This window comes from Larus michahellis, chromosome 10 (genome assembly GCF_964199755.1).
Source record: "Larus michahellis chromosome 10, bLarMic1.1, whole genome shotgun sequence".
Lineage (NCBI taxonomy): Eukaryota > Metazoa > Chordata > Aves > Charadriiformes > Laridae > Larus > Larus michahellis.
In genome coordinates this window covers 23,447,626-23,475,236 of record NC_133905.1, presented here as the reverse complement: position 1 = coordinate 23,475,236, position 27,611 = coordinate 23,447,626, and the positions used below count along the sequence as shown (strand labels likewise).

The 27,611-nt window shown below is 46.3% G+C and overlaps 1 protein-coding gene across 1 annotated transcript in view; it reads left to right on the top strand.

The window, feature by feature from the left end:
- The window catches only part of WNT7A (Wnt family member 7A), a 41,238-nt gene that overhangs the window by 6,200 nt on the left and 7,427 nt on the right, over positions 1-27,611 (top strand). Inside the window, exon 3 of the mRNA XM_074602306.1 lies at positions 8,364-8,635. Within this exon, the coding sequence (XP_074458407.1) occupies positions 8,364-8,635 (272 nt within the window). The remainder of the gene's footprint in view (positions 1-8,363; positions 8,636-27,611) is intronic.

The window sequence follows — 27,611 nt, the reverse complement described above, 5'->3', positions numbered from 1 at the left end:
GCAGTTCTGCTCCTGACGATGGCCACAATAAAAAACAAAGTTTTTAAAGCAGGCTAGGCCAAAAATCTCCTGCCCATCTCTCTTCAGGTGAAACGCGCTTCAAGCCTAAACATCTGAGCAACCGGAGATGTCTTTGATAGAATCTGAAAATCAGGCTGGAGCTCTGGTGGGCCACAGCAAGGGCAGGTGCTACGGCGAAGGCTTTCCATCAGGTGGCCAAGTAGCCCGTTTTACAGCGAGCCACCTTGTGAACGAGTCGTCAACAGAAGCCGTGCTGGTTGGGCTAAGCCCAAGTCAAGGAGTAACTATCTCAAATAAGTGCCTTAGGGTATGCATACATTTCATGGTATCTAGAGGACAGCACCGTATCAGCACCATAGGGCAAAAATAATACAAAATTATGGGGTTTTGTCATAACCGCGCGGCGCTGCCGCTATTAAATGAGACTTCCCAAGTAAACATAATACAAACTGTTTGACTGAATCTCTGCAAAGTGACGCAGCAAAGTGGAAACTCGTTTCAGAGCAGATGTATGGAAAGAAAGGCAGTCCGGCCGTGCGGAGCCGTCACGGACCCTGCACGGGAGGATGGAGGGAATCAGCCGGGGGCCATGAAGACGCGTGGGGTCCCTGAAAAGCATTACAGCAAAACTGGTTTCCACCAAGTTGTCACCCTAGTCTTACTAAAATCCACCAGTTCCTTGGTTCCTTTCACGCTGAAAAACTTTTCAGCGTAATCACCTCGATACCTTCAGCCATCTGACGTTCCTCAGGCGAATAAAGGAAGCTGAAATCAAAACAAGGATCTACGTGGACAAACTGGTCTTAAAATTTGCGAGCGTGGCCGGCCCAGTCAGCACCCGTGGGTGCTGCGCACGTTGCCTGTGGCTCAGGGATCACTACAGATGTGCCCAGCTGCGCCCAGTAAAGCAGGAGAGGCTGCTTTCTCTCTCCTTTATACAGTACACCGTTAGCTCTACGCTGCTCACTGGACTGAATTTAGCAGGGATTTATTTTCCATATGTTAAAATAAACTTTTCTTCTATGGCTTAGAGCATGAAGGAAGAGGGGACATTCCCGCTCTTCCCTACTGAAACAAATGACACCTGCTCTACAAGCCAAACTCTAGCTAGCTTGTTCAGTAGCTATCCGAAACTTTTGCTTTTGCTAGTACAGAGAACACGATCTAGCTCCTTCTCCTCTCTGGTCTGGTAGAGTTAAGAGAAAAATAGAGGAGAACTTCATTTTGTCACTGCGTTAAAGGCAAACGTGTTCGAAAACACCCAGGTACAGATGTGTTTGAGAAAGGATCGATCATTTTCTAGAGCTTTTTGGTTTTAAATACCGGCCTAGTCTCTTGTGTCGGGTTTTAAAGTGCGATTCTTTGAATTATAAAATAACAGACCAAGTAAACAACCACGGGCAGATTTTATATTGCGTGGAAGATTACCTTCACCAGCCTGTGGGAAACTAGGTTCCAAGGGCTGCTGCACTCTTCAGTGCGGTCAATATTCAGAACAAAGATTGAGAAGGACTCTGTTTTCTGAACCGGTGGCGTTACAAATCTCCTGAGATGCACAGGAAAGAAATATTGTTGTCATTAACAGGAGTCTTGCTATCTACTCCAGCAGGGTCAGGATTTGCATTTCTGTGCGAAGTTTCCAGCCCTTACAACCAGTTTCGATGTTAGGATCTTGCAAGAGAACAGTTATTTGCAGGCAAAAGAGAGGCCAGGCTGAAATACGGCCTGAACATCCAAACCCCGGCATGCTGCTGTACGCCAAAAAGTCAATCTTTCTCAGCAGGGACTGTCACTGTAAGATAAAACATTGCCCCAAGGTCACTGCAGTTGGAATTCCCATCAGAAGGTTTTCATACCTGCCTTCAGATGTGTCTTGTGAGTACATGTTTCAGGGGAACAAAAAGCTTACATTTCGTTAGAAAGGCAGAAGAGCTATCTGCTAGCGCGGGGTCAGTGCGGGGGGGGCGTTTCTCGAGTAAGGCACCGGGGCGGGGGGATCCGAGCCGGCCGAAGAGGGGAAACTCTCGCTTGGACTCCAAAATAGCGGCTGTGATTTTTGTAACGCACACGCCTTGAGCAGTAACTCTGTAAGTTTAAAGAAGAATATTTTCAAAAACAGTCGCTATACCTGGAGCGTTTTCCGCTCCCCCCCCCAGAATTTCGTGTGTTGAAGAAACAAACGTTAGCTGGTGAAAATGGGCTGTCACCGAACCGCCCAAGTCTCCAATACCCCTTAGAGCAGCCGTACGTATTTTATTTGCCGGTGCTAATCTTTGCAAAGAACACCTTGCGGGTTTATAGGGGACTGCCATTTTCATTTCAAGTCGGTACAATATTTTAAGGCACCAAACCCCTCAAAATTTCGAACCGTTACAGAAGGCGGAAGCAAAACGGGAGGGGGATACTTACGTGATTCTTTCTAAGCTACCATTTGTATTAATCACACATGCTGGGTTGAAGAAAGATAAAAAGAAAAAAACCTGCAAGACCATCCATAGTCTACCAAGAAGGGAGGAGGCACACCCCAAAGCGGGCAGACGATGAGTTCTGCTCTTCGTTTTTCCTGGCTATGAGTTACGACCTCGATAGAGGTCTGTTAGAGTAATGTTAGCTATGGCGCATAATTGGCAAAGGTACGCTGTTATTTTCCATCTTTATATTTTCACAATCATATTTCAGCTCGTGTCAGCGCAGATAACTCCCTCTCTGACCCTTTGGCTTTAAATAGCAGAAAATACAACCCATGTTTTCCAGTGAGATAAACAGAAATTTGTCTTTTTTATTTCACAGCTTAGGCAATTTATGAGGGGGACTGACAGGGCGGGCCGAGCTATTTAGAACCAAACGTAGATGCCGAGAGGTGAACTGCCGAGCACCTACCGACCTCCTGCCAGTAAATCCACGCCGGATCTCGCGGGCTTAGCTCCTGCTTCCCATGCAACACCAAGGTCTTGTGCTTCTTTTTAAAACTAAGTTCTCGTGCCTCATCGGCGTGAATGAAGCTTTCTACGAGCTGCTCAAATTTTAAGATTCAACTTAAAAAAGATGTTGTTGGCTAAATTAAAAGCGGAATGCAGACCGCTCTTTGCAGCTGGTACGCAGGCAGGCGACTTTCCCATCAGCCCAAGCCCAGTCCCACAAACGTTTATACGCAAGAGCAAAGATAAGTGTTATTTGGAGGATTTATTGCTCCAAGGTTGTATTTAAGTATGCTCGGTGTTAGGAGAGCCACCTGTGCTGGTAATATTCATGTTTTCACTTACTTGTGATAATCTTAGTGCTTCCTCTAATGACATCTGAGCCCCCGTGGTGGTGGTTGAGTGTGCAGAGCTCGGAGACAAAGACGGCTTGGGATTGTCCCGCGCTACCCAGCGAAGGGTCTAAAGACAGGGCTCCGGTGCTTTGGAGGATGATTTGCATCGACAGAGGGGAGCTGCAGAAATATTGGAAGCCACGGATGCCAAACTATCTGCCATCAAAGCAAATGGAGCTGCAACAACCTTATTTAAGTCCAGAAGAAAACCAGAAAGAGCAAGGAGATATTTACGTCCGACACGTGAGGGGGAAAAAGCTTCTGTGTTGATGCAGCACTGAAGCACCTGTTTAGCCTGAGGACAGCCCCAGGGCTGGACGGGGGGAGCAGAACCGGGCAGACGTCGATGCCCACACCCCACTTGCAGGCCGAGTGCTGGTGGTGGCACTGCTGGGGCCGGGCACGGCGGGCGGGGGGGGCGTCTGCCCCCACCCCGCCACCCCCAGCGCGTCTGCACTGAGCTTGAGCATCGCTTCTGGTACGACAGCGGCCGTGCCTGGAAACGCTGCCGTGGTGAGAGAGCTCTGTTGGATGTAAACGACCAGCGCCACCCCCGAAAGACTGCCAGGTCCTTCTCTGAAGTTTCTAATGCTTGGAGGTCACCTCCGGCACGTGTTTAGCTTTCACTTATTCGAGAAAATACGAAGCACGTGTAATTCAGGGGCTGAAGGGAGGGCTTACGATTCTTGTACGCATATAGCTAACCCTGCAGGTTTCTCCACGACTCCTGCAGGTCTCAGGCGGCCGTCATTCTTTCTTTCGCCCGTTCACTCATCACAAGTGCTTCCCTGTGCACCCTTGCAAGTCACTGGCTGGAAAAGCCTCCACAGAAACCTCTTAAGTTGACCCAGCATCTGGAATCGTGATTTGCACCAATCCTCCCACAAAGATCAATCGATTTGTTCATTATATGCATTTTAAAATTAAACTTAATTTTTTTCCAAACATTTTTTAAAAAAATCATAGATTGAAGTCTAGTTGCAGTTCAAGGATGGATTCAGTGGGAACTGACTGCAAGAAGATTTAATTCCTGGGTCTCCACCCCATGTGTCTAGGAAATGGGACAGAAAATTGAGAGACAGCTTGAGGAGCTCATGCCAACGAGGACATTTTATTTAAGCCCTCTCCGAAAGGTCTTTTTTGATCTCAGTGCTGAAAACGCGCTAGTTTGCTCTTCCAGCGACTGTCTGATCTTTCTAGCCAGCTAGAGAAGGCAATGACTGCAGATTCGGGTTTTCCGCACTCACAGGAGAGCGAAACCCTTGATGCCATCAGCCTACCGACTAACTATCTGGTTTTGCTAGGGAAGAAGTGTTTGGCTGATTCTGGTCGTGAGCCAAAGCGGGCTCTGTCTCTCACAGGGGGTGATGCGTTGCTGCCCGTTCTGCTCTTTCTTACCCTGTATTTTGTGCCATACCTCCTGCTTTGCGAACTTTCTTTGTCCTCCTGAACCAGAAGCGCTGTTCCCACCCATGAAATATTTTGGGATGCTACAGTCACCGTCACCTACAGCTTAAAGCAAATACAACAGAGTCTCAGTACTGTGTTGATATCAAAGGCGGACCTTTTTCTAACGCTAAGATGCTCAATTTTTTACTACTAAATTTTCAGAGGGAAAGTAAGGCACAGATCTAAGTTGACTGTCAGATGCACATAAAAAGTGTAGGCTGAAAAGTAAACAAGAAAGCTAATAAAGTCCTGGGCTCCCCGGGTCAAGAAGGACAGGGAACTGCTGGAGAGGGGACAGCAAAGGGCTACCAAGATGCTGAGGGGACTGGAACACCTCTCTGATGAAGGAAGGCTGAGGGATTTGGGTCTCTTCAGTCTGGAAAAAAGACAACTGAGGGGGGATCTTATCAACGCTTATAAATACTGAAAGGGTGGGTGTCAGGAGGATGGGGCCAGGCTCTTTTCAGTGGTGTCTAGTGACAGGACAAGGGGTAACCGGCACAAACTTGAGCATGGGAAGTTCCACCTAAACCTGAGGAGGAACTTCTTTGCTGTGAGGGTGGCAGAGCCCTGGCACAGGCTGCCCAGAGAGGTGGTGGAGTCTCCGTCTCTGGAGACATCCCAAACCCCCCTGGACGCGTTCCTGTGCCACCTGCTCTGGCAGGGGGTTGGACGAGATGATCTCCAGAGGTCCCTTCCAACCCTACCACTGTGTGATTCTGTGATTCTGTAAAGGAGGACCATATCAGGTCATTTCCCAAATCATTCGTCTTTGGGAATCCAGAAGTGATGAGGTTGCACCTTTCAACCAACCCATATTTTGAGATTAGACGGACCATGGAGCAGGACTCGCTTGGCCAGCCTGCTCTAGAGCATCAGCAGAGGCTTGGAGGAAACAAACAGGGCCTGCAAGGAGCAGCTGCCTGAGCGCACCCTGTTCAAGCAGCGTCTCCCTCTGAGGTCCTCCAGGCATTTCAACCGTCCCCTGAAATCAGAAATAGAGGAGTAGTATTCGCTATTTAAAGGCGGCAGGAAAACACATGTGCTCCTCTCATCCCGTTTGGTTACAAACCCCCTGTTGCGCTGTTGGGGTAGCTAAAGCACTGTCACAGAAGAGGCTCAACATGAACCCAGCTTCCCCTGGCCTGTGTGCTGATGTTTCTGTGAGCCAGACAAGGGTAATGACGCTTAAAAAAGTGAATCATTTATGGAAAACGGGGACAGTTTGATGCAGACGTGACAAGCCTGTGCCACTTCATCAATACTGCACAAGTGCCAAGGTACTTCCTTACCTGGATCAATTCCTCCAGACACCTGCTTTGTTTGCCTTATAGTCGCTGTAGTCGCCTTTTGGTTTTAAAAAGCTGCTCAACTTTCCCACCGAACAAGCCCAAGTTATAAAATAACTTAATTTGTGTCGTATATTTTATGATCAGCTTGATATTGGATTCTGGTTCTGCCTGTGCTGGTTTTATACTCTCTGCATTGCATTTTTCTCCCCTCTAAGAAGCGAAAGAGCTGCTTAGTCTTTACAACGTCGAGTATGTCAGATTGAAATGATCTCCTAGTGTTCTTTCTTCTAGATCTTGAAAACAACTTGTGCTAGATCAGAAATCACCCAACCGAAGGAAAAACAGAACCAGATACAAATTTCACAGCAAAACGTTTTTTTGACGATGTCTCATTTGCTGCTTCATAGCACAGAAATCTGGCGTAATGCATCGCTCCCCTCCGAGCGGAGAAACAGGGGTTCCTTATTGTACCTTCCGCTGTTCATCAGTGCGTTGTTCTTAGCGTCGGACTTAAAATAGCGAGGATATTGTTGGGGACGAGCTGGAGGAGGAACTAGAGAGGTGCCGTGGCTGGTGGATTCGCTCGGGAGTGGGACCCCGCTTCACCTGCCGCCTCTGGGCTCCCCAGGGGGCCGCAGGGGCTCCGAGAGCACAACTCCACGCGCACCTAAAGCCTGGGATTCCTATCCGACATTCAGATTTTTCATAGAAAGCCACCTCTTCTAAAAAGCCCCATCTGCAAGTCCACAGTCATAACAATTCAACGTACTATGATTTTTCTTTTTCGAAATAAAGCAAAAAGGGAAATCCTTTCGGGAAGCCTGACGCTTGACTACAGGTTCCTCGATACACGCAGCGCGCAGCAGTACCGATGGGACTATTGCCTGCGCTAATAAAAGGGCACGAAGCTGCCTCTTAACAGATTTTGATTATGTCATTTTCCTTTCCATTTCACTTTCTTGCCATAAGGAAGGGAATATTTTTCATTAAAAGAACCGCTTAGTGACAACTACAGAAATCTAGATCACGTCCGTGAAAGGGATGTCGCTGAGAATGAAACTCTTGTAAGATTTCTTCCCCGAGTGATTATTTTTTTGAGAAATCCGATAAACAGCAGAAATGTGCTTGTTTCGTGCATAACAAACCATTGCCAGCAGCTGAGGTCTGCCAGAACTTGACTGGCGGGTGTTTGGAGAAGGGAAGCTGATCTCCCCATCTGCCCTCTCCTAATTAAGAGCCCCATTCTGATCCGATTGATGCGAGGGTACATTTTGTCATTGGAGAAAGAAGAGCAGGGGCAAGTTCTCAGTTTGGGAGACCCAAGAATTTGCAAACGGCTGTTCGACAGACACGGGCCGCCTCTGCAAACCTCCCTGTGATTTGTAGGGGCCTTCCCTCAGCAGAACTAGCTCCAAAAGCCTCGCAGATCCCATAGGCTCCACGCGTGGGAAGTCCACGCACCAGAACGCAAGAAAGCTTCAAGAAGATAAATTAAATCATAGATTTAAAGGAAGAAACCCCCCCCAAACAAACAGAAGCCTGTCACTACAGCCATACTGCACAGAATAATATTGGCTTAGCCACTTCCTCGCCGCCCCCCCCGTGAGGCTGCACTTTGCCTTGCTTTTGTCATGGTACCTACAACAGGCCAGGGTCGGGTTTTTTTCCATCCAGTGAGCAATTTTGAAATTAGAACCAAAACTTATTTCATTGAGTTTGCACAAATGTCTGTGTTGGAAACTTTGTGACACCTACAATGTGCAAAAAATACTCCAGTCCAGCTAAAATATTTCCAGAACAAGATTTCTAACAGATGGGTTTTTCCTGTAGAAAAATACCTTTCCGTGTGAATTAAGTTCCTAAATAAAATTCCATCTCTGAGACAACATTTCAGAAGTCGAATATGGATGCTTTAGCAATTTCACCCCCCATTCCACCTAGTTTCTTTTTTTGTGTCTTTCTTTTCGAGCTAGAGCATTTGCCACCCCAGCCTTTTGCCGTAAAAAGTTTCGTTTGACAACTTCTAATACCATCTGGAAATATATATATATATATGAAGTTGCCTAAATAATCCTGTATCTCCTACTACCTCATGGAGAGCTACCATTTTAGAGAGCGAACACCCACAAAAATCAATACTGCGAAGAGAAGAGACCTGCTTATGCCTGCAGATTTACAGCACTTCTAATAATAGCCTTCTGATGTTTGCGCTGCAGGAGCCTGCTTATCTCTTTCTAACTAATGTCACCATGTTGTATCGTGTATTTACGGCACCGTTTTCATTGCAGGTAGCAGAGAAGCAGCGTTCACGTATGCCATCATCGCTGCCGGAGTCGCACATGCCATCACGGCTGCCTGTACACAGGGCAACCTGAGTGACTGCGGCTGTGACAAGGAAAAACAAGGACAGTACCACAAAGAGGAAGGATGGAAATGGGGAGGCTGCTCCGCTGACATCAGATACGGAATAGGATTCGCCAAAGTGTTCGTGGACGCCCGGGAGATTAAGCAAAATGCAAGGACGCTCATGAACCTGCACAACAACGAGGCCGGGCGGAAGGTAAGATGTGGCTATCTCCGGGCCAGGAGCGGAGACGGGGTTAGGTCACGTACGGTGCCTGAGAACGACACCGCGCTTCCACGCTAACGTCACTTTACAGTAGACAAGTAGGCACCTTAGCAAGCTACGCAAGCTTGGTGGACCATCTGTCTGTCAAACACCTGTCTAAATGTTACTCGTTTACAGTTGTAAAGAGAAAAAAAGCAAACAAACATTTTATCGGGAAAGTCAAATGGCACTGACAATAAAAAGCTTGCCTGCTACTGGGTGGGTGAACGGGATTCTCGTCAGGTTCAGACATGAACCTCTCGCTCAGTTGAAAAGGGATCATTTTCAACCCAACCGTTCAAACCTTGCTCTTTGTGTGAGGACTACCTCCACAAGGAGAAAAACACCTGAGCAGAAAGACCACGGGCTGACTCTCTGTTACACCGTTACGTGGGTTTGGTTTATCATTTTGCGCGGCAACATTCCCACCCTCCTCCCTGTTCTTTAGGAACAGGCAGCGGGAAGCAGCTACCGCAGCGCCAGCGCCGAGGAAGGCAGGAGCTCTTCAGCTCCCAACACACGCCTTTCCCGGCGATCCCGGGCACCGACTGCCTCGCATTTGCTGCCTTTGCCGTTTGCTGCCCTCGGCCAGTTTTCCGACTGTCAATGGTGGCCGTTGCAGACGCGAGACCCGACCCGATGGGTCCTCGCAGGTCAGGCGTTGCCCGGCACAGCTGGGAGCGGTGCCAGTGGCGGAGCTGGTGATTCACAGCAGCTGGCAGCAGGCGGGGGATGCCCGTGTGCTCCCCACGCGGCCAGTGCAGGTACCCTCCGGCCCCCTCTCCATTCGGGAGTCACCGTTTTGCCGATCCCATCTTACAGAACGAATGTAAATCCTCTTGGCTTTCTTCCCTCTCTCTCTCACCTTCTCCACCGTTTGCGCTCCCCTGCGTTAGCACTGAGTTTAGCATCACGTTAGTGTGACTTGGAAGCAAGCGGGAGACGGAAGTTAGGAACAGCAGTTCGTTTGTGGATACTGTTTTTATTGGGGTAACTACGTGTAACTACCTCCCAGACATCTCCGCTTACGCTGGAGCCAAGCAGGTTGTGTTGAAGAAAAGCCATTTCCACCCCCCAAAAAAAGCCTAACTTTTCTTTTTTATTTAATGCTACTGTAGTAGTTTTATAGGTGAGATTGTGGTTTTACTCTGTCTAGTATCCCCGGCAGCCGTGTCTGGCTCTCTAGTGCAAACACGGTACTTCAAAACACTAGCAAAATTAACACCGAATTCTGAGAATAACTCAAGGACTAGTCGTTAATATTTGTTAATCAATTCATTCAGTGTCTTTATTACTCGGCTTCTGGGTAGCATGAGGGCACATACCGAAAAGCCTGGTAAAACACCAAGGCTTTACCAAGGTACAACACCCGCAGCCTGCCCCGCTGTACAAGCACAAACCCTCTGAAATAAAAAATAGCAGAGAAGTTTCACCTTGGTGGGAATGCTGCTTCCCTGAAAGATCCGCTTTTTTATTCGGTGGCTGCTGGCAGTAAAATTCCCAAGAATTGACGCGCCGGCCTACAGAGGACTGCAAACACAGACGGAACTGGCTGCTGTCTTAGAAAACTGTTTCCATTACCAAGCTCAAAGATATAGACCAAAAAACCAGAAGCTGCATTTCTTGGATCTGTTACGACCCAGGTACGGAGCTAGGGTAGAGGAGGAGGGATGCTAGTCCTGGAGCTGGCCTCCGGGAAGGCAGAGCATTCGGCAGCCTCCCCTCGAGGACGTGAGCTCCTCGTCTTTCTCACCTGTATGTGCGCAATTTGCTCTCCTAAAAGATTCCGCCTGGAAGATCCAGCTCCGCGCGCTGTTATCTGAGAGAACAGTGGTGTGCGCTATCTCTGGCGATCGGCCATTTCTCCAGCAGGCTCAGGAACTGTTCTGATCTAGAGATATTTCTACGCTTCTTCCTGCAGCCCTTACAGAGCAAAATTACTGATCTTTGTTCGAACAAATCTCTGTTTGAAATCTTCGGGGGAAAGAAAGAGTAACGCAACTGAGAAGAGGCACGTTACTCCACCGTCCCGTAGAGAATGAATAAATGATGTTTTTGCTAGAGAGATTCCTTTCAGGCGTTGCTCTTCCGTGAAAGATCACAGTATTTAAAGACAATTGGCAGAGGGAGGCCATTACGGGTATTTGGCAAGCTAGCTCTCTCACAACCTAACCCTTTCACAACAAAGACCGTCTTGTTTTGAGGTGGTACTCTCCCTTTTGGAGCAATATGGATCTTATCAGCCTCCACACAATCTATTCTTGGTGGCTTTCCTCTGGGCTACAAATTCTTGTCTGGTTTTACTCGCCCGTGGCTAGGTTTTTGATGATATTTATGCACCTACGAGACAGACTGGCACCTACTGGGCTTCCAAAAATAAACTAGACGTTCAATCCTTATTGATTTGTTATCTGCACCTGTAGGCACCGCTACGCTGTTCAGAAGTCAGTTCCCCCCTACTTCTTTGGTCTTGCAATGCGAAACTGCGCTCTGTGCTGTCCCCACTGCCCCGGGCGCCCAGGAACGGCCCGTCAAACCCTCCTTCTCTAGGATGACACCAGCTGCAGGTGATTCGGGATGCACTCTGGCAAATCGTACATACATTATTATCTAGTTGTCTTAAGAATCACTGGTAAATTCATCTGCCGGGCTTACCAGGGGAACTGAGCATAGGCAGGACTGCATGGTATATAAACCAACAGAGAACCACCAGGAAAAGCCCGACCCAGACTTTTCGGAGACCTCAATTCAAGACTTTCCACCTTCTCAGTCTTGTTTTACCTAGGCAGATGTCTGTCTGCTTCCTGCGGTGCCAACAACCGTCTCGCTGAACTTACTGAACGCATGACTCTGTCAGAGCAACAGTCAGCTCTTTCTAGAAGAAAATGAAAACTGACTGCGTCGAATGTGGAGGATTGTAGAGGTCAGAGACGGAGAACATCCACGTTCCTTTTCCTCAACAGCCTTGCTAGCGCAGTGCTTGAAAACCACCGGTGCGCACACCCAGGTGCAGTGAGAAGCGCTCCCACCGGCGACCGGCGCGCATCAAACGGTCCCAATTCCAGCTGCTCCCACGCTGCAAAACCACGGCCATGGTACCCGCAGCACGAGCAGCCGTGACGCCTCCACGGCTGGGCTGGGGCGAGTAACACTCCTCCTTACTGTTAAAGGACAGGGCTCTCACTCTCTGTTTCTCTGTCTTGGCGACAAACCACCAGGACTCGCTTTTGTAGCACGCAGCCACAACTTCAAAGTTCCCAGGCTACTTGGGAGGGAAGCGGCAGAGTTCGAAACAGGGGTCGCGTACACCCTACAAAACCGGCCCCAAGCAGCCCGAGAAGCCTCCCATCATTCAGCAAACCTACTGGAGAGCAGCTATTTCTGACCGCCAGAAACAGAGTTTAGGGTGTCTTTCCTCTTTGAATTAGTATTTCCTGAAATGCTGATTCACTGCAGGAAGAAGCAAGCAGTACAGGGAGAACAGGAGGAGAATTCATAACAGCTGGGTCAGAAAAGAGAGATAAAGCTTGAATTAATTTAAAGGCGTAATCCTGATTTGCCCTGCAAACTTTCACGAGAGGGGTTATAATTGCAAGACGGAATTGTCTGTTAGCAAATTTGTCTTCTCAGGTACAAAGTTAATTAAATTGCTGTAAGTAACACAATAACGTATGTCTGAGAGACATTTATGCTCCAGGAAATAAAAATGTTATTCTCCTAGTTATTCTGCTAAAAAATAGCAAAGTAGGTACTGAAAGGTTCTACGTATTTTGGCTGTAAACTTCTCATTCTGACAGCGTGGCAAGGTACATGACCAGATTGCTCTCTCCTCTTTTTTTTCTCTGTGACATTGAAATTCCACGAATGGCATCTTGCATCAGCGTTACATCATATTAAGTATAATGCAATATTATGAGTCATTGTTATAAATCATGGGCACAGGCTGCATTAGAAGGCTTTTGCAATTCAAGAGCACATCAAGGTGGATTTTTCTTCAGCGTTTCTCTTTGGAGGCATACCTAGGTGCACTAACTTTGCAACGTCCCTTCATCATGAAACGTCTAGATGTGGCGCTTCAGGGCATGCTCTAGTGGCAGAGATTGTAGGCTGTTTGGTTGGACTCGATGATCTTAAAGGTCCTTTCCAACCACGAAGTTTCTATGACTCTATGATTTCTATGATCCTCTGAATGAGTAGCGTTTGGGTTTTCCCTTTGGGCTCTCAGGCCGGCGGGAGGAGCGCAGTACGTGCCCAACGGAGGGGCTGCAAATACCAAGCAAAGCCAGGAGAAACCAGGAGGTGTTCTGAAGCGGCTCGTGCAATGATCACAACGGACTGTTTAGTATTTTATCCTTTAGGGAAAACTGTAATCATGTTGAAGTGCAACACCAGCATTTAGAAAGCCTGGAGTTCAGGAGTTCTCCCAAGCTATTCTGCAAAGCCCACGCTTCTGCCACTCGCCCCTTTCACTGCTAGCGCCTCTGACCTCAGGAGGAGATTGCCGCCTTATAACTTCCCTGAAGTTCTTCCAGTTCTTGCATAGTGTGCACTCACCACACCACTGCAAGAATTCAACTCTCCTCTAGGGGAGGCAGCTATTTCTGCTTCATTCAAGATACCTTTTGCTTTAACTAGCCTATTAGCCTGACCGCAAGGAGCAGCACAGAACACAAGCTCTTGCAGATGAACACCTTGAAAGGCTGCAAGCATCCAGCGTGTTGTTAGAAAAGAGGCAACACTAAGAAAAGAGACTGCCAAACAATTCTACATTTATCATTTTTCCGAATATAGGCACGGAACTCCGGAGATGTAATAGTTCTGCCTGCAGTGCAGAGGGGGTGCAGCTTGTGGGCTTGTGCCGGTACCCGAGCGGTCCGGCGGCTCCGGGTAGCAGCTCTGTTTCCAGAAGATGGTCAGAGCAGCAGATGCCAGTACCGCCTGGCAAGCGTAGTGTTAGCAGCGTACGGCTGAGGTGCCAGGAGGACACGGGACCCGCAGTGGAGCCAAAAGATTCCTTCCCACCTGCCGTCATCTGGCCCTAGGCAATCTGTGCACACAGCGCAGCTGGCTAACAGGAACCAAACCCCTGTACTTCTGTATTCGGCTGTCTCTCAGCTCCATCACAAAGAATGTCTCTAATGGCACACGCGCACCAGGATAAAGCTTGTCTGTGTCTGGAGCTGCTGAAAATTACCATAGACTCCAGCGAGTCTAGGAGACCCGCTTGGAGCAGAACAGGACTGGGTGAGGCTGCCCTGATACTCCTGGCACCAGCAATCAAGCGATATTATAGTATCAGCAGCACAGCCACACGCTTCTTGGAGTTCAGAACTTAACAGTGCCCTTGCCGTTGCACTTAACATTTTCCAACGGGTTTTCAATTTTCTTTCTTTTTTTTTTTTTTTTTTTTTTTTGGACACCGGCACAGAAATATCCCTGCTTTTCATATTGAGAAGCTTCTAGTTCTTAATGTTAGGGATGCTCCTTAAACACAAAGCTGATGAATGACTTCCCTCTTTACTGGCAGATCCTAACTACTGCCGAAATGATCACAGCCGCCGTCCGTTCCTCATTTAGAGTGGCTTGAAGTTGGAAAGCATTTTCCAGGAGTAATGTTCCACTTCTAGTTACAAATTCCTGTGCGGGATCCTGAAGAGAGCAGCACACTCGGGACTAGATGTGATGCCTCCTTGCTCAAGAGCTTGTTCCTTTACACCCAGCTCCCCTCGCTGCTCCCTCAATTGGGCCTCCGCTGTCGACAATGTGTTGAGTGCGTAAAAGCAACAAGCCAAACGCTTAGCCCAACGCTGCGTCTGCAAAACAAAACTGAGGGAGCCCTTTCTGGGGCTTCTTGCCTGGTTGATAAGAGACCAGGAGAAGGCCTCCTGTGCGTCCGTGCCCATAGGAAGATGGGGAGCTCAGTCTGTCGGCAGGCAGGCGCCCCTTGTTGATAGGGGCAGTTGCCGTCCTGACAGATGAGGTTACTAGCCATGTCAACGTGGAGCCTGGCAGCGGAGAACGGGGCAGCGCAGGGGCACAACTGAATAAAGCAGACAGTGATGGAGATAACCATTCTGAAAACACCACGAGAATAATCTCCAGCCAAAGCAACACCCAGCACTTCCACTCACAAAGCAGTAGTAGTCTTAACAAATCAAAAATGCCTCTCCTTTGCTAAAATGTCACGTAACATCTAGAAAATCTGGTGTTAGGTGCACCAAATGTGCCTATGTAGAATGTCCTGGTAGCTGGCTTGCTTAATTAAGCTGTACAATATTTAGCCTAGATTAGACCAGGAAGATGGAGAAGGTTTAGGAGAACATTTGTGGCTTCTGTCTCACTGTGACTGGATGGAATATGTAAAAAACACTTGTGACAAATCTCAAACTGACATGGCCGTCCAGGCAAAGAGAAGGAGTGTCCACCCACAGCCCTGGGTCCGGTTATAGCACGTTGCCCGAGGTAAACCCAGTCCTGTCCCACCCTACAGTTCCCGTGTTCCACAGCCCTCTTGCTCGAAGAACCTCCCTTCTCCCCAAGCGCTCCAGCCTCAGGGGCTGGCACCGCAGCCGTAGCTCAACGCAATTAGAAAAGGAGCATTCGATGCCACAGAGTCTTTCCTGGCAACCTCGTCTCCCCTGGTTTGTTGGGGGGTAGCAGGATTTCCAGAAAGGTCAAGCACTGAATTTGGGGGGAAGTCCAATTCACTGAATAGGAAAACTCCCACTGAGGTTGGTGGGACCACGGGACGCAGCTGAGCGCTTCCCAAAACCCCGTCCCTGCTGAGCGTTTGCAGCGAACAACAAGGCTCGGCTGGGCAGTTTCCTAGGTGTGAAAAAGTATATACATCCCGCGCACTCTTACAGCGTTTTGTTTGCATTTGAAAGGATCAAAGTTCTGTTTTATGGCTTTCCTACTTTTTTTAGATAATAGTCTTAAAGCAAGTCCAAACTTGACAGACAAGCTCTGCATCTTCTCAACAGCCCAGAGGAAAGATAAAGGGAGCATTAATGTTAGTCTAAATTATGAGAAGGAATTGGACTGCACAAGAACTGTAATCCACAAGAATGAATTTTCATTCCACTCGTCCTCCACTTTCAGCTAATCAGAAATTGTGATACATGGTCCTACTTGTATTTTGGCTTTCAACTCCCTCCTATATCTTCTGTGGTTGAAAACCAAATTCCTGATTTACGCTGAAGATTAGCGAATGATAAATGCTATCACTTACCTGCAGTCGCAATTTTAGAGGATTCTGGCATTACGAGCAAAACATGCATTTCATGTATATGATTACTAGAGCTGACAATCTGTCATGCTGCTGACAAAGATAGCTGAGACTGAGGGCCAGGGTCTGTTAATAAATAACAAAGATCTCAAATTCCAAATTTAATATCATGCACCTTTTATAACTGAAATAATCGGATGCCTGCTATAACGATTAATTTGCTCAGCAAAGCCACCGGCTGGGTCACGCGTTTTTGGACATTTTCTAATTTAATTTGGTCTTCCTCTCTGGACAGTTGGCAACGTTTCCCCCAGGGCATACACTTGTCATTCAGTACTCGGAGGGGAACATCATCTAGAGGGGAGTAGCTGCTGTCTAGATTATTCAGTTCTCCCAGTCTTCTCAGCACTTCTGGATGGAACCTTCGGTAGAGTCTTCAGCGTCTCTCATGTTGCAGAACTAAAGCCCTCATTTCTAAAAAAACTTTACTGATTTCACACAAAGGCAGCTATCGCAAAGCGTAATCACTTCAAAGCAAACGCGTGCTATGTTTGGGTATCGTAAAACTTATGCTGGTCATTCAATAAGATTTGCAAGAAAGAAAAAACATGGCACTTATTAGCCTTAGCGCTGACCTGGGAGCATGGCTGGTTTGCCTTGTATTATTTCTATTAGCCTGTCCTTTTTGATGGTTTATTGAGAAATTAAATCAGAATCCAACGTTTTTGAGCTTCGTACCTAAATTTAGGCCTAAGTTGTTGCAAAATTTTCAGAAGTAGCTGACGAGCGCCGTTCTGCTTCTCCTGTATTCCCCAGATGACATTTGTCGCGCTCCAAATTCAGGTTTCCCAACCTAAGACTGATCTCCTTGCATAAAACTAGACACTTCCGTCTCCATATTTTAGCAAAACCCAACAAAAGACGGGCGTTGGCCAAGTTAGCAGGAAACTAATGGTTAGGCCAGGGCATTCAGTGACAACATTTTTAATACGCACACGGGCAGTGTTTATACTCGACGTAAAATTTACGCTGCATTGTGCTGGAGCCCATGCACCGCGCAGTCTCATTCGTTACACCTCTGACAAAGCGCCCCCAGTCCTTGCGTAACTCCAGGTTCGCGTGGTTGAATCTCTGCTACCACGCAGTTACAACCCAAACCTCTGGAGTCGGAGCTGACAGTAACATCCCAGGAACATTTCCAAGAGCCTGGCAATGACGAGTCAGTAACGTGAACTCAGTTACCTGGGCTAAGCAGGGACATTTGGAACAATACATAACAGGGGGTTCGGTAAAGATGAGCGTTAAACCCAGGTTTGGTTCAAATGCTTTATTAGATACTTGGTGGCAGAAAACTCTGCAGTCCTGAAGCCCTGAACACTCACCAAAAGCAATAATTGCTAGCATCTACTGTACAAATGGAACAGACTTTTGCTTTAATGGAAAGAATTTCCAGGTATTTTGAAGTAAACAATTAAAAAATCGATTAAGTGAAGAACAACCTTTTAGTCCAAGGACACGAACAAGGCCTGTTTTGGTACTGGAAGAACGTAGAATGGATCTATTAAAGGATAAGGGTTTGAGGTAATTGCAGAGAGGACGCTTGTCTCCGCATACCCAATTAGTGCCAAAAGGCATCAGTATTAATTTGCACTAGAACTGGTTACTGAAGCGACCCTGAGCCTTCTGGTACTTAGAAGTGAGCTGCACCCAACGGACGACGTTTGGTTCTCTGGGACAAACTGAAGGAAGGCGTCAGTATTCACAGACCCTAAATCAGATCTAAGCCGACATCTGTCGCTAGTGCTCTGGCAACGGGTTCTCTCGGTGGTGGCTGGTGGTGGCCTGCACTAAGGACATTAGCCTTGCCTTAAGCATACTAGATTGTACGCTAAATATAAGACCACACACAATTATCAGCCCAACCGCGTACTCTCTTACGGGGCTATTCCCACGGGAGATTTTAACTGAGTCATAGCACAAACTGTTATCTTTGGGTACATAAATCCTGCAGTCATAAAACAATTAACTATTGAGATGGCACAATAGTTAGCATGTAAATAAAGAAGTTCAATGAGGAGTCAAGAATATGTGTCCAGAAGGCTTGGATTAAGACCTCAGTTGAAATGCAAAAGCTCCAGGAAACATAACAAGTAGAGATGCTCTCCTGCAAAAGTATGTCTTACGGGCGTTGGCAAACTCTTTGTTCACAGTGCCACGTGGAGTATTTGTAGGACCTGTATCCTCCCGGTGGCCTTTTAGTTCACGGAAGTTTCTTCAGGATTTCTACCCTTTGTCATATTTGGTTGGAATTACTAAAAAGGCGCAGCCGTCACCAATGGGACACGAGAAGACAGGAAGGCAGAAGGGAGAGATACCAAGCGAGAACTTAGACTTTGTTTTCTCAGAAAATCAATCTGAGAAGTCTGGCTTGATATAGTTGCAGCAAATTTAGGTTAAAAGGTGTAATCAAAGTCTTAAAATATTTTCCAGAACATTACAGATTTAAATAACTATGCTAAGGAGTACCTTGGTATTAAGATTTTTTTTGTAATTCTATTTAACAGAATTACACTTTAATATTAAGTTCCTCTTCAAGAGAGATTTATAAAATTAGGATCTGATTAATACATTGAACGCGCTGCAGACACGCATGGTTTCTTTTATTGATGGGTGTATATATACTGGGGAAACCGGTGTTTAGAAGTTATTGTTACAGGCAACCTTCTGAACTAAAGACCTAGAGCAATCGGTTAACCCTTTGTCAAAAACATCCGTCGATATCAGGACTCCTTTATACATGGCTTATAAAGAGGAACTATTAATGGTACCGTTGGATGTTGCTACTCAACTCATCTGTAAGCAGTAAGCAGGTTGATCTGTTAACAAAGAGCCACCCCTATGTCTGGTCTGGGGAGCGAGCTGGCCGAGGGGAATTACGGGCATCAACATGGTGCACCTTAAAGGTGAATTTCTGTTAATACGCGATTGCTCACCTGTAAGACAAAAGCTTCAACTATTGCTTAAAATACCTGTTAGAATGAAAAGGAGAAAATCTAATAAGCCAGGTAAGCAAGCCAGAAAGCCAAAGAGGTTTTGCTTAGGCTGCGCTAGGCATTATGCATCAAATTAGGAAATTCCACTTTCTTCTGTACGGGAGGAAATTTTCATTGACAACAGGCCAGAAGATCCTTGTTAAAATTCTTGGCCTGGATAGGGGCACGCTGATATCTTGGCAGCTGCTAGGCTAGAGAGATAGGCTCTGCTGGTAGGATCTTATCTCTGATAAGTGGAAGCTATTTGAAAACATGGAAGCGTGGATCTATTGTCCCAACTGCAACTGGAGGGGGAAAACTCTTACGTATAAAACTTAATTTGAAAGTGATCTTTGTGGAATAATTATTCTCACAAGAATATTACCGTTAACACCAAAATCACGTTACTTTACGGCAATGGGAATATTTTGAATTGCAAATGCGAAGTGTGCGGAAGTACGTTCACAAAACACAATGTGTTATTGTGATCAAGTTTCTGCCTTATGATAACGAAAAGAATTGCATGCTGATTAGCTGGAGGAGTAATGGGAAATTTCTCTTCAAATGCCGAGAATAGCTCTCACTTTGCTGAGCAGCTGCCGCCTGATGTGCCAGCGTGGGGATATCCCACCCGGCGCACAACCACCCTTCGCAATGGGCTTTGAAGCCTCTGCCACACTCTGGGTCGTTATCTCTGCAAAATAGCGTGAGCTAAGGGAGCGGAAGGGAGTTTGAGCTAGCTCAGGTGTTCTTTCCTGCTGAATAAACGCTAGGTAGGCAGAGCAGGCGACGGGTACACCTCCGGCATCCTTTACCAAGTTGGGAGAAGTATGTTAGCTATTAGGAATGAAGCGTAAAGATGCGTCTCCGCGAATCAAACGAAGATACCTGGTACTTCTTTCTAGACCAAAGGCGTTAAGGAAGAAGCTCAGCTAAGAAATATCGTGGTTTTAGAAAGGCAGTACTGAAAAATTAGTGTAGAAGTACTTTGAAATCACCTGAAAAGCTTGATAGAAAAGAAAAACATCCTTTGTTTACTAAAACTGCTGGCTTGGAGAACTAAAATTTATGTAAGTTTTTCAGCATGAGAAATATGCCTTGCTACTCTTATTTGCCGAGTACCGAAGGGTTAACTCTCACAGTTTGGTATGCAACTAAATGAACCTATAATTAACTGTGTGTGGCTATTGGTTAAAAATGTTTGGAAGCAATATGAAGTGATATTATTTTGCAACTAGTACTCCTGCCAGTACCTGGCTTTATTAGTTTAGCACAAGAGGTGTTTTCTGATGAGTTGTCTGGAACAAGCAAGACCGTTATTTTGGTTTCTATCACTCTTTGGAAACTTTTCTCTCGACAGCTTAAGCATTTGTCAAAATCCTCCACCTGGTTGCTCCCAATTCTTTTCTATACAACGCCAGCACCACTTCATTTGAGTGCTTCACTACCGGCGGGGAGAGTTACACGGAAGATGAAGTTTAGTGGGAATGAATCAACCCTGCACCATTCCTCTCTCTGTGTACATTAGCTGTGACGAGGATGAATTCCAGTTGTGTCATTTCCTGTTTTTCCTATGGTTTTTTACACGACGAATGACTCAGGCTCCGTGACATAGCCCGAACTGACGGGCAGCGATGATATCCCTGCCTGAATAACCCCCAAGACTTTAACTCGTTGTGTTTCTAAACCGAGGAGCGTAAATAAGTTTTAGTTTATCTAATCTGGGAGTACTTCCCGTTTCTTCAGAAACGGCATGCTAAAAGAGAAACTATAAGCACAACTTCTTTCTTTCTTTTTAAAAAAGAAACCACTCCATCCTCCATTTTAATAATAGCTCGATGCATTGACATTTAGAAGCCCAGAGAATGGATGATGATCACTGTCCCAAGGTCAAAACTAAAACCAGACATGCTGGACGCAGGATGCTAGAAGAATTATATTGACTTCAAAGAGGTCCAGGCCGGCAGACATCACTCACTTAAGATTTCATTGACTTCGTTACTCTGATCCGTACGCTGACCGCAGGGCTGAGCTCCCAGAATGAAGTAGGGATTAGGGAAAACGGCGTTTTTAACAATGGACATTCCTCATCTTTTTAATACACAGCGAAATACCGCACAGAAGAGGAGGCTGAGGGGAGACCTTATCACCCTCTACAACTACCTGAAAGGAGGTTGTAGAGAGATGGGGGCTGACCTCTTCTCCCTGGTGACAAGTGATAGGACGAGAGGAAACGGGTTCAAGTTATGTCAGGGGAGGTTTAGATTGGATATTAGGAAACATTTTTTCACTGAAAGGGTTATTAAACATTGGAACAGGCTGCCCAGGGAGGTGGTGGATTCACCATCCCTGGAGGTGTTTAAAAAAAGGGTAGATGGGGCACTGAGGGACATGGTTTAGAAGTGGCTTTTGTCAGGGCAGGTTAAAGGTTGGACTCGATGATCTTAAAGGTCCCTTCCAACCTCAGCAATTCTATGATTCTATGATTTTAGAGAGGCCTGTTTTAGAAGCGTCGGTATTTTGGAGTGCCTTTTAATTTGTGACCAGAATGCAAGGAAAGTAGATAACGATCTAAGAGCAAACGTTAGGTTGGTAACACGTCCAAATCCAGAAAAACTGCTGCCTCATTTTCTTTGTACATTGTCTCAGGGTCAGTGAATGCCACGTTGTTTCTTCATTTTCAAAACTCCTCGATCATCATCTTTTATTAGCTTCTGGCATGAACCTGCTACCCTGTATCTTTTTGGAGAGGAAGATACGTACTGTAGAAAACTTATGGAGTGATAGGAGGCTGAACTAGATAATACAACCAACAAGTCTGTCGGTAATTCTGTAACGCCCTCCCCCTTTCCAGTCTATTTTAGCTTCGTTGTACAAAGCGCCCAGGTAGGCCAGACAACAAGACTATTCAGTATTTCACAAGCTAAAATCCATCATATCCACAGTGTCAGTTTTGCTTGGACAGCAGCAAATAACGATCCTAGATAAATTTTCCCTTAATCTCCCAATCCCATTTCGGTAAGGGGCTAGGAAATCACACTTTCACTTAAACAAATATAGAATATAAAATAACATGTTGAATGGCTTTAAGACAATTCAGCTATATTCCAATAATATTGGATGGAAGCACATTAAAAGGAACCAGATTTTTTTCAGAACTATTTTTCCCGAGCTCTTTTTCATGACTGATCTTGAAACTTCCTATACGATGACACTTACTTGGCACTGCAGTGAGCCAGCCTAATCTAGGTGATAATGGGTCTCCCAAGAATTATTTTTTTAAAAACAAGTAGTTCGTCAAACACATTGACAGTTATGTTTTCAAATTATTTCAATTTTTTTTTTTTCCTGTTAAAATATTTGCCTTACTTTCAAATAGAAAAATCCACAAAAAGAAAACCCATCTGTCTTACGGACAGGCGGCCCGAGAGGCCGTCGCGGCAGTAACCCCCCAACAAACTCTCAAGCCAACTTTTCCGTACTGAGCTTTAGTCGCTAGCCACTCAGAAAACAAAAAGCCCCACACCAGGAACCCCCCGTCCCACAGCCTATTTGCCAACAGACAGTGGGAACATCCCACTTGCAGTCTATTTCCTGATACAAAATTTACCTAAGCATTTAGTTTGGTAATTTGTAGTTGAGAAAAAACTTTTATAACAGGATTTCCTGCCAAGAGAAGGAAGGGCGGGTAAGAAGGCTGAGTAGTTGATATTACACAGAAAACTTTGTCACCAACCACATCCCTTAAGAGTATGGGAAACTCAACCTGAAGCTCGCAGTTCCAGCTCGTGAATTAATGGTTTCGATTTACATTTTGATGACCGGAGAGAGAGAGACGAGGGTGCAGGTACTTTCTCTCTGGGGAAAACTGGAATGTGTTCAGGAGAGACGTAAAAAGGCAAGGAATCTCACAGACTAGCTTGCGGCTGTTATCAGATATGATGGAAAAGGGAGGGGGTGAGGGAGAAGAGAATACCTGGCATGAGACCTGCTCCGGGGAGGGACGGTCTGACGTGGCAGTGCGGATTTCTGCGTGTATCATTCCTCTCAAATCCGTATCGGATTTTACTGAGCTATTAGCATCAGGTGTTGCCACATCACGCCCACTATCTCTGCAAGCAGTATCTTGATGAAGATAAATAAAAACTTAAGAACCTTATTTGACTTTCACGGCCCATGATTAGATTTGCAGAGCTGTCAGAGAAAAATAGTGAGGAATGAGCAAGCAAGATACAGACTCTGAGCCACGTCCATGGAATCCACTTTCAGAGCTACTTTTGCAAAACCGAGAAGGTTTTGGCAGAATTTTATTCCGAGGAGCAGCTACGGCGGGATAGAAGGTGGTCTCCTAGAAGGATCCCTCGGTGACAGAGGGCTGAAGGATTATGACAGCTTGTTTTATTTCACCGAGCAGTTCCTACAGTTTGAAAAAAGGCAAAGGCCATGCCTTATGGTTTGATTTGAGAAGGGCATGACTAGGTTGTGTGAGAATCGGTCTCGTTAAATTTCTTTTTTTTTTTTTAAAAACAGCGATGTCTTTTTCATCCTAAGTCCAACTATTCTTCAAAAATAACAATTACGGAAAATCATCCTGTGACATTTATTTCCTACAGCTTTTTAGCTTTTTGGTCCCCGCAGTGGTGGGAAATTGATTTAGTACACGGCAAGTCACGAAGGTTATCAGAAGAGCAAGAAAAATATGTAGGAGAAAACATTTTTTGCTGCATTCCTCTCAGCTCTTACTGGCCTTGCTCTCAGACTTGTGTGTTCATTTGCTGTTCTGCACAGTGCTGGGCATTGAACGAAGGGCACTAGGTCTTCTCTCCTCTAATTCACACAACGCAACTTCCCCAGGGAAAGAGAAGAACATCACATTCAGTTTGCGTGGGCTGACCACAGCGCGCGAGAGCTGCGACCGCACGGAAAGACGAACTGATATTTTTTTCTTTATTCATTTGATTGTGGAAAATCGAAGCTGCATTTAGAAAGGAATCGCTGCATATGGTCAGCTTTGTTATGAAGCTGAAGTAAAGGGTAACTAATATTTCAGGGCGGAAAGTGTAAAAAGTATCATGGAACTCCGTAAAGTGCATGTAAGAAATATAAGGAACCTCCTGCTTTGTGGTGACATACAGAAAAGTCAGAAAGAGTACACAAAAGGTTAAACTCACAAGAGCGCAAAATCTCTGAAGTCCTCATTTTTATGTGTAAAATGAGTTAGAATGTGGAAAAAGTGTTTCTGCTCTTTAAAATCAGATATCCGCTACCGAAGGTGGATGGTGGTATCGGGAAATACCACCCATCTGTGATGTTTCCAGCATTATGTCATTTGTCAGCATTCTCTTGCCTGTCTTCATAATTAGCCCTCAGACCAGCATGTTGCCTGATTTTCTTTAGACATCTATTCCGAGGAAAGGGCGGTGGGGATTTGATTGATGTAGGTTACATGCTGTGGTGATTTCCCAGCCATTTTTTATTCGAAACAAAAAATTTCTTGTAAGGAGAAAAGTAGCTCAACCTGCCCGGAGTAGCGGGGGCTAGTCATTGCTCACAGTGTTCCGCGTACCGAATTTGTTCGGTACCGACTTCAGATATGACTCTTTTGCACAGATTTACTCAACAAAAACATGAGGCAAAAACCTATCTTTTGGCCCAATAAGGTCTTCAAAATATGTTCAACTGAAACAGGAAAGACGGTCTGGAATGAGTCACCCTTAATAGGGGACACAACCAGTTCCAAACCCACCGGCGGTCAGTTTGCCATAGGATATCAATGCAAGAGATGTTACGTTTCTACGGAACATGTTTTCCAGCAGCTCAGTTAGTGAACATCCAATGACGGGAAATAACCTCTTCTGTTTAAATGTGCCTTTGCTAACTTTAAACTTGCACTTGGGTACTTTTTATTACGCTCTTTCTCCCAGTTCTTAAAGATTTCATAGGGTTTGTCTTTAACAGCGGAGTTTCTTCTTTTATGCTCTCTCCTGCTCGTTTTTGTTTTCTAGTGAAAAAGCACCAAATATTATTGCCACTTCCCTCAAGTTCCAGAGCTCTGGTGTTAAGACAGTCCTACTAGTTACTTAAACAGTAGCGTCTTTTTGAGATCACTGTCGCACTTGAATAAAACAAGTGGCGGAGTCATTTCACAGTCATTTTAACTAGACATAGACCTTTAGCTGCTTGTCAAATCCATCTCACGTCCACTGCCCTCCGCAACGCCCAGCCTCACTCCATGCCTTGCTGCCGGTTGCGCTAGCTATGGTTTGGTTCTCAAATAAGTTCATTTGTTGAAAGACTAAATATGACATAGCCTTATTATATTAGCTTAAAACAATATTTTTACTTAATGAATCCTTCTTCTCCTTCTTCACAAGCAAAACCCACCATTCTAACACCATTCCTGAAGTTTGCGGAGCTTTGTCTTCCAGCTACAATTGCCTCTGAAAGTAGCCGAAATCATAAATCCTCCTCTGCCGCAAGCTGAAAGGGGCAGGTTTGCATCTGTCCATGGGCCTCTCCAGCCCACAGAAATGCTGTGACCGCTCTCCAAGCCCTGCTGTGCTCTTCTCCGGAGTGGAAAAAAAAAAAAAAAATCCCTCCTGTTTTGCCAATAGTTGTGTTTTCTTTGACCTACAGTGCGAGTATATGTGCAGGCACTTGTAGGAGACAGGTATTTCCTGACCCAGATGATCTGGTGTCAGACAAAATTAGGAGAGATTATGGCCTTGCCGGGGTAGGAATCAGTGTCTGTTGTCTCACTAATTGCATCCGCTTCGCAGGTAGACTGGAGCCTGAGCTATTTCTGATGGTACAGCCCAGGGTCCCTGGCCTCAGGCCGCCCGGTGTTGGGAGCGTACTGACTGGGAGGCAGGACTGCCTTTCCATGGGAAATCCCACTGCTGAAAGGGAATGCACCGGAGGTGCGACGGTCGCTGTATTTCACGTTGTAAGTCCTTCAGGACAGCTTTGGCATTGAGTGTTTTAGTGTTCTGGTGACCAAACCCAGGGCTGTGCCGTACCTGACCCCACGTGAGTGGGCAGGTGGGCTCCCAGACTGCGTTTGGGAAAGTCAGCTGGCTTCAGATGCTGGAAGCCCAGGGAGGTACAGACCACTGACTAACTCGGCTAACAGAGACACTGAGCCGAGACAAACCACTGCACTAGGGTGACCAGAGTTTCTGAGCACGCCAGCCGCACAACAACCTCTCCGTCTGCCCGGACCCGAGCAACCGTCCCACCTCCGACGCGCCTGCAGGGCAGCAACAGCCGCTCCAGTCGCGCCAGCCGGCCCTTTCTGCTGGTTTTGCGGGAAACCAGGACCGTGGGCTCAGGCGGGGTCCCACCACCAGGCGCCCTGCCCGCTGCAGGACCACAGCGCTGGCACCAGCCCAGGCAGCTCCTGGGCTACAGGGTTCTCCTGAGCTACAGCTTGCCACCCTCGCATGACGCACCCTACGCATTCTCTGCAAAACTAAAGGCGAAGAAAAAACATGTTAAGTTCCTTATGGCAGTGCCCAAAGGTACTATATCTGAAGATAACATCAATGCAGAGAGCCAGCGCGAGTTCGCTTCACACAAACTATTTCCCAGAGGCTAATGGCAAGGGGGAGAGGGAGAGAGAAAAACAAGTACTGACAGTTTACTGTAGGAGCTCAAAGAAAAAGTGGACAAAGCTAAAAGAACTCCAGCTCTTTGTTCGCATTTAATCCAGTTCAGAGCATTCACTGGTGCATACAGATTTACTTTCCATGACTGACGGAGCTGGATATGGTCATTTGGTAAGAAACAGAGGATCTAGGATTTAAATTTTGTGCCCTTCAGGCTCTTAACGTTTTAGGAAAAGTCAGTCTATAACATACAGAAAGTTTCAATCTAATGTAAAAAGTGTGAGCCGCTGGCTAATACCTTCAAAGAAACAAATCCTGATCTTGAAAGGTGAAGAACGCTTTCTGTTTTTAACACAGACCGAGTTTTTAAGGGGTAGAGCACTTATTTCAGCTCATGGAAACCAAGGGAAAGACCGAGGACTCCTGCCCCTACCCAGGGAATCCCCTATTTTATTTTCTTCCTTCTCTTTTCGATTCTCTTCTTGAATTTAGAAAGGCACTGATTTATCAGAGGCTACTAGAATAATGCAACGGTATTAAAATACCACTGTCCACATATTTTAATGCAAAACAAACAGGCCAAGCACCTGATATCACAGTACAATGAAACTACCAAATCACCATTCAGGCTTTTGCTTTTGCCGAGGACAGACAGTTCAAGCTACAGGTAGCCCATTTTCGAAAAGCTATAGAGTCAATTCGTCTCTGGCTGAAATTTGCAGAACACCGCGCCGAAAGCCAGCGCCCGCGAGGAGGATATATAGATACCAGGGGAGAACCAACAAAAGGGTTTGTGAGCGAACGGTGGAGAGGCTGGGTTAGAAAAGGCGGGACGGGAAGGGAAAGTTCAGTTGCAGTGTGCGGTGGACCCAAATTAGGCAGACGCGTTGGAGCGATTTTAGCAGAGCGCATCGGAAACGCCACCCCCTACAAGTGCGAAGAGAAAAAGGAGGGTTAGCCAGTAAATCTTAGGAAGTGCTATCTACAGAAAAAATGAGACCAGCATTAACAGACAAAGCTCTTTCTCATCCCTCTGCCTCCTCTGTCCCCCTCCAAGCAGT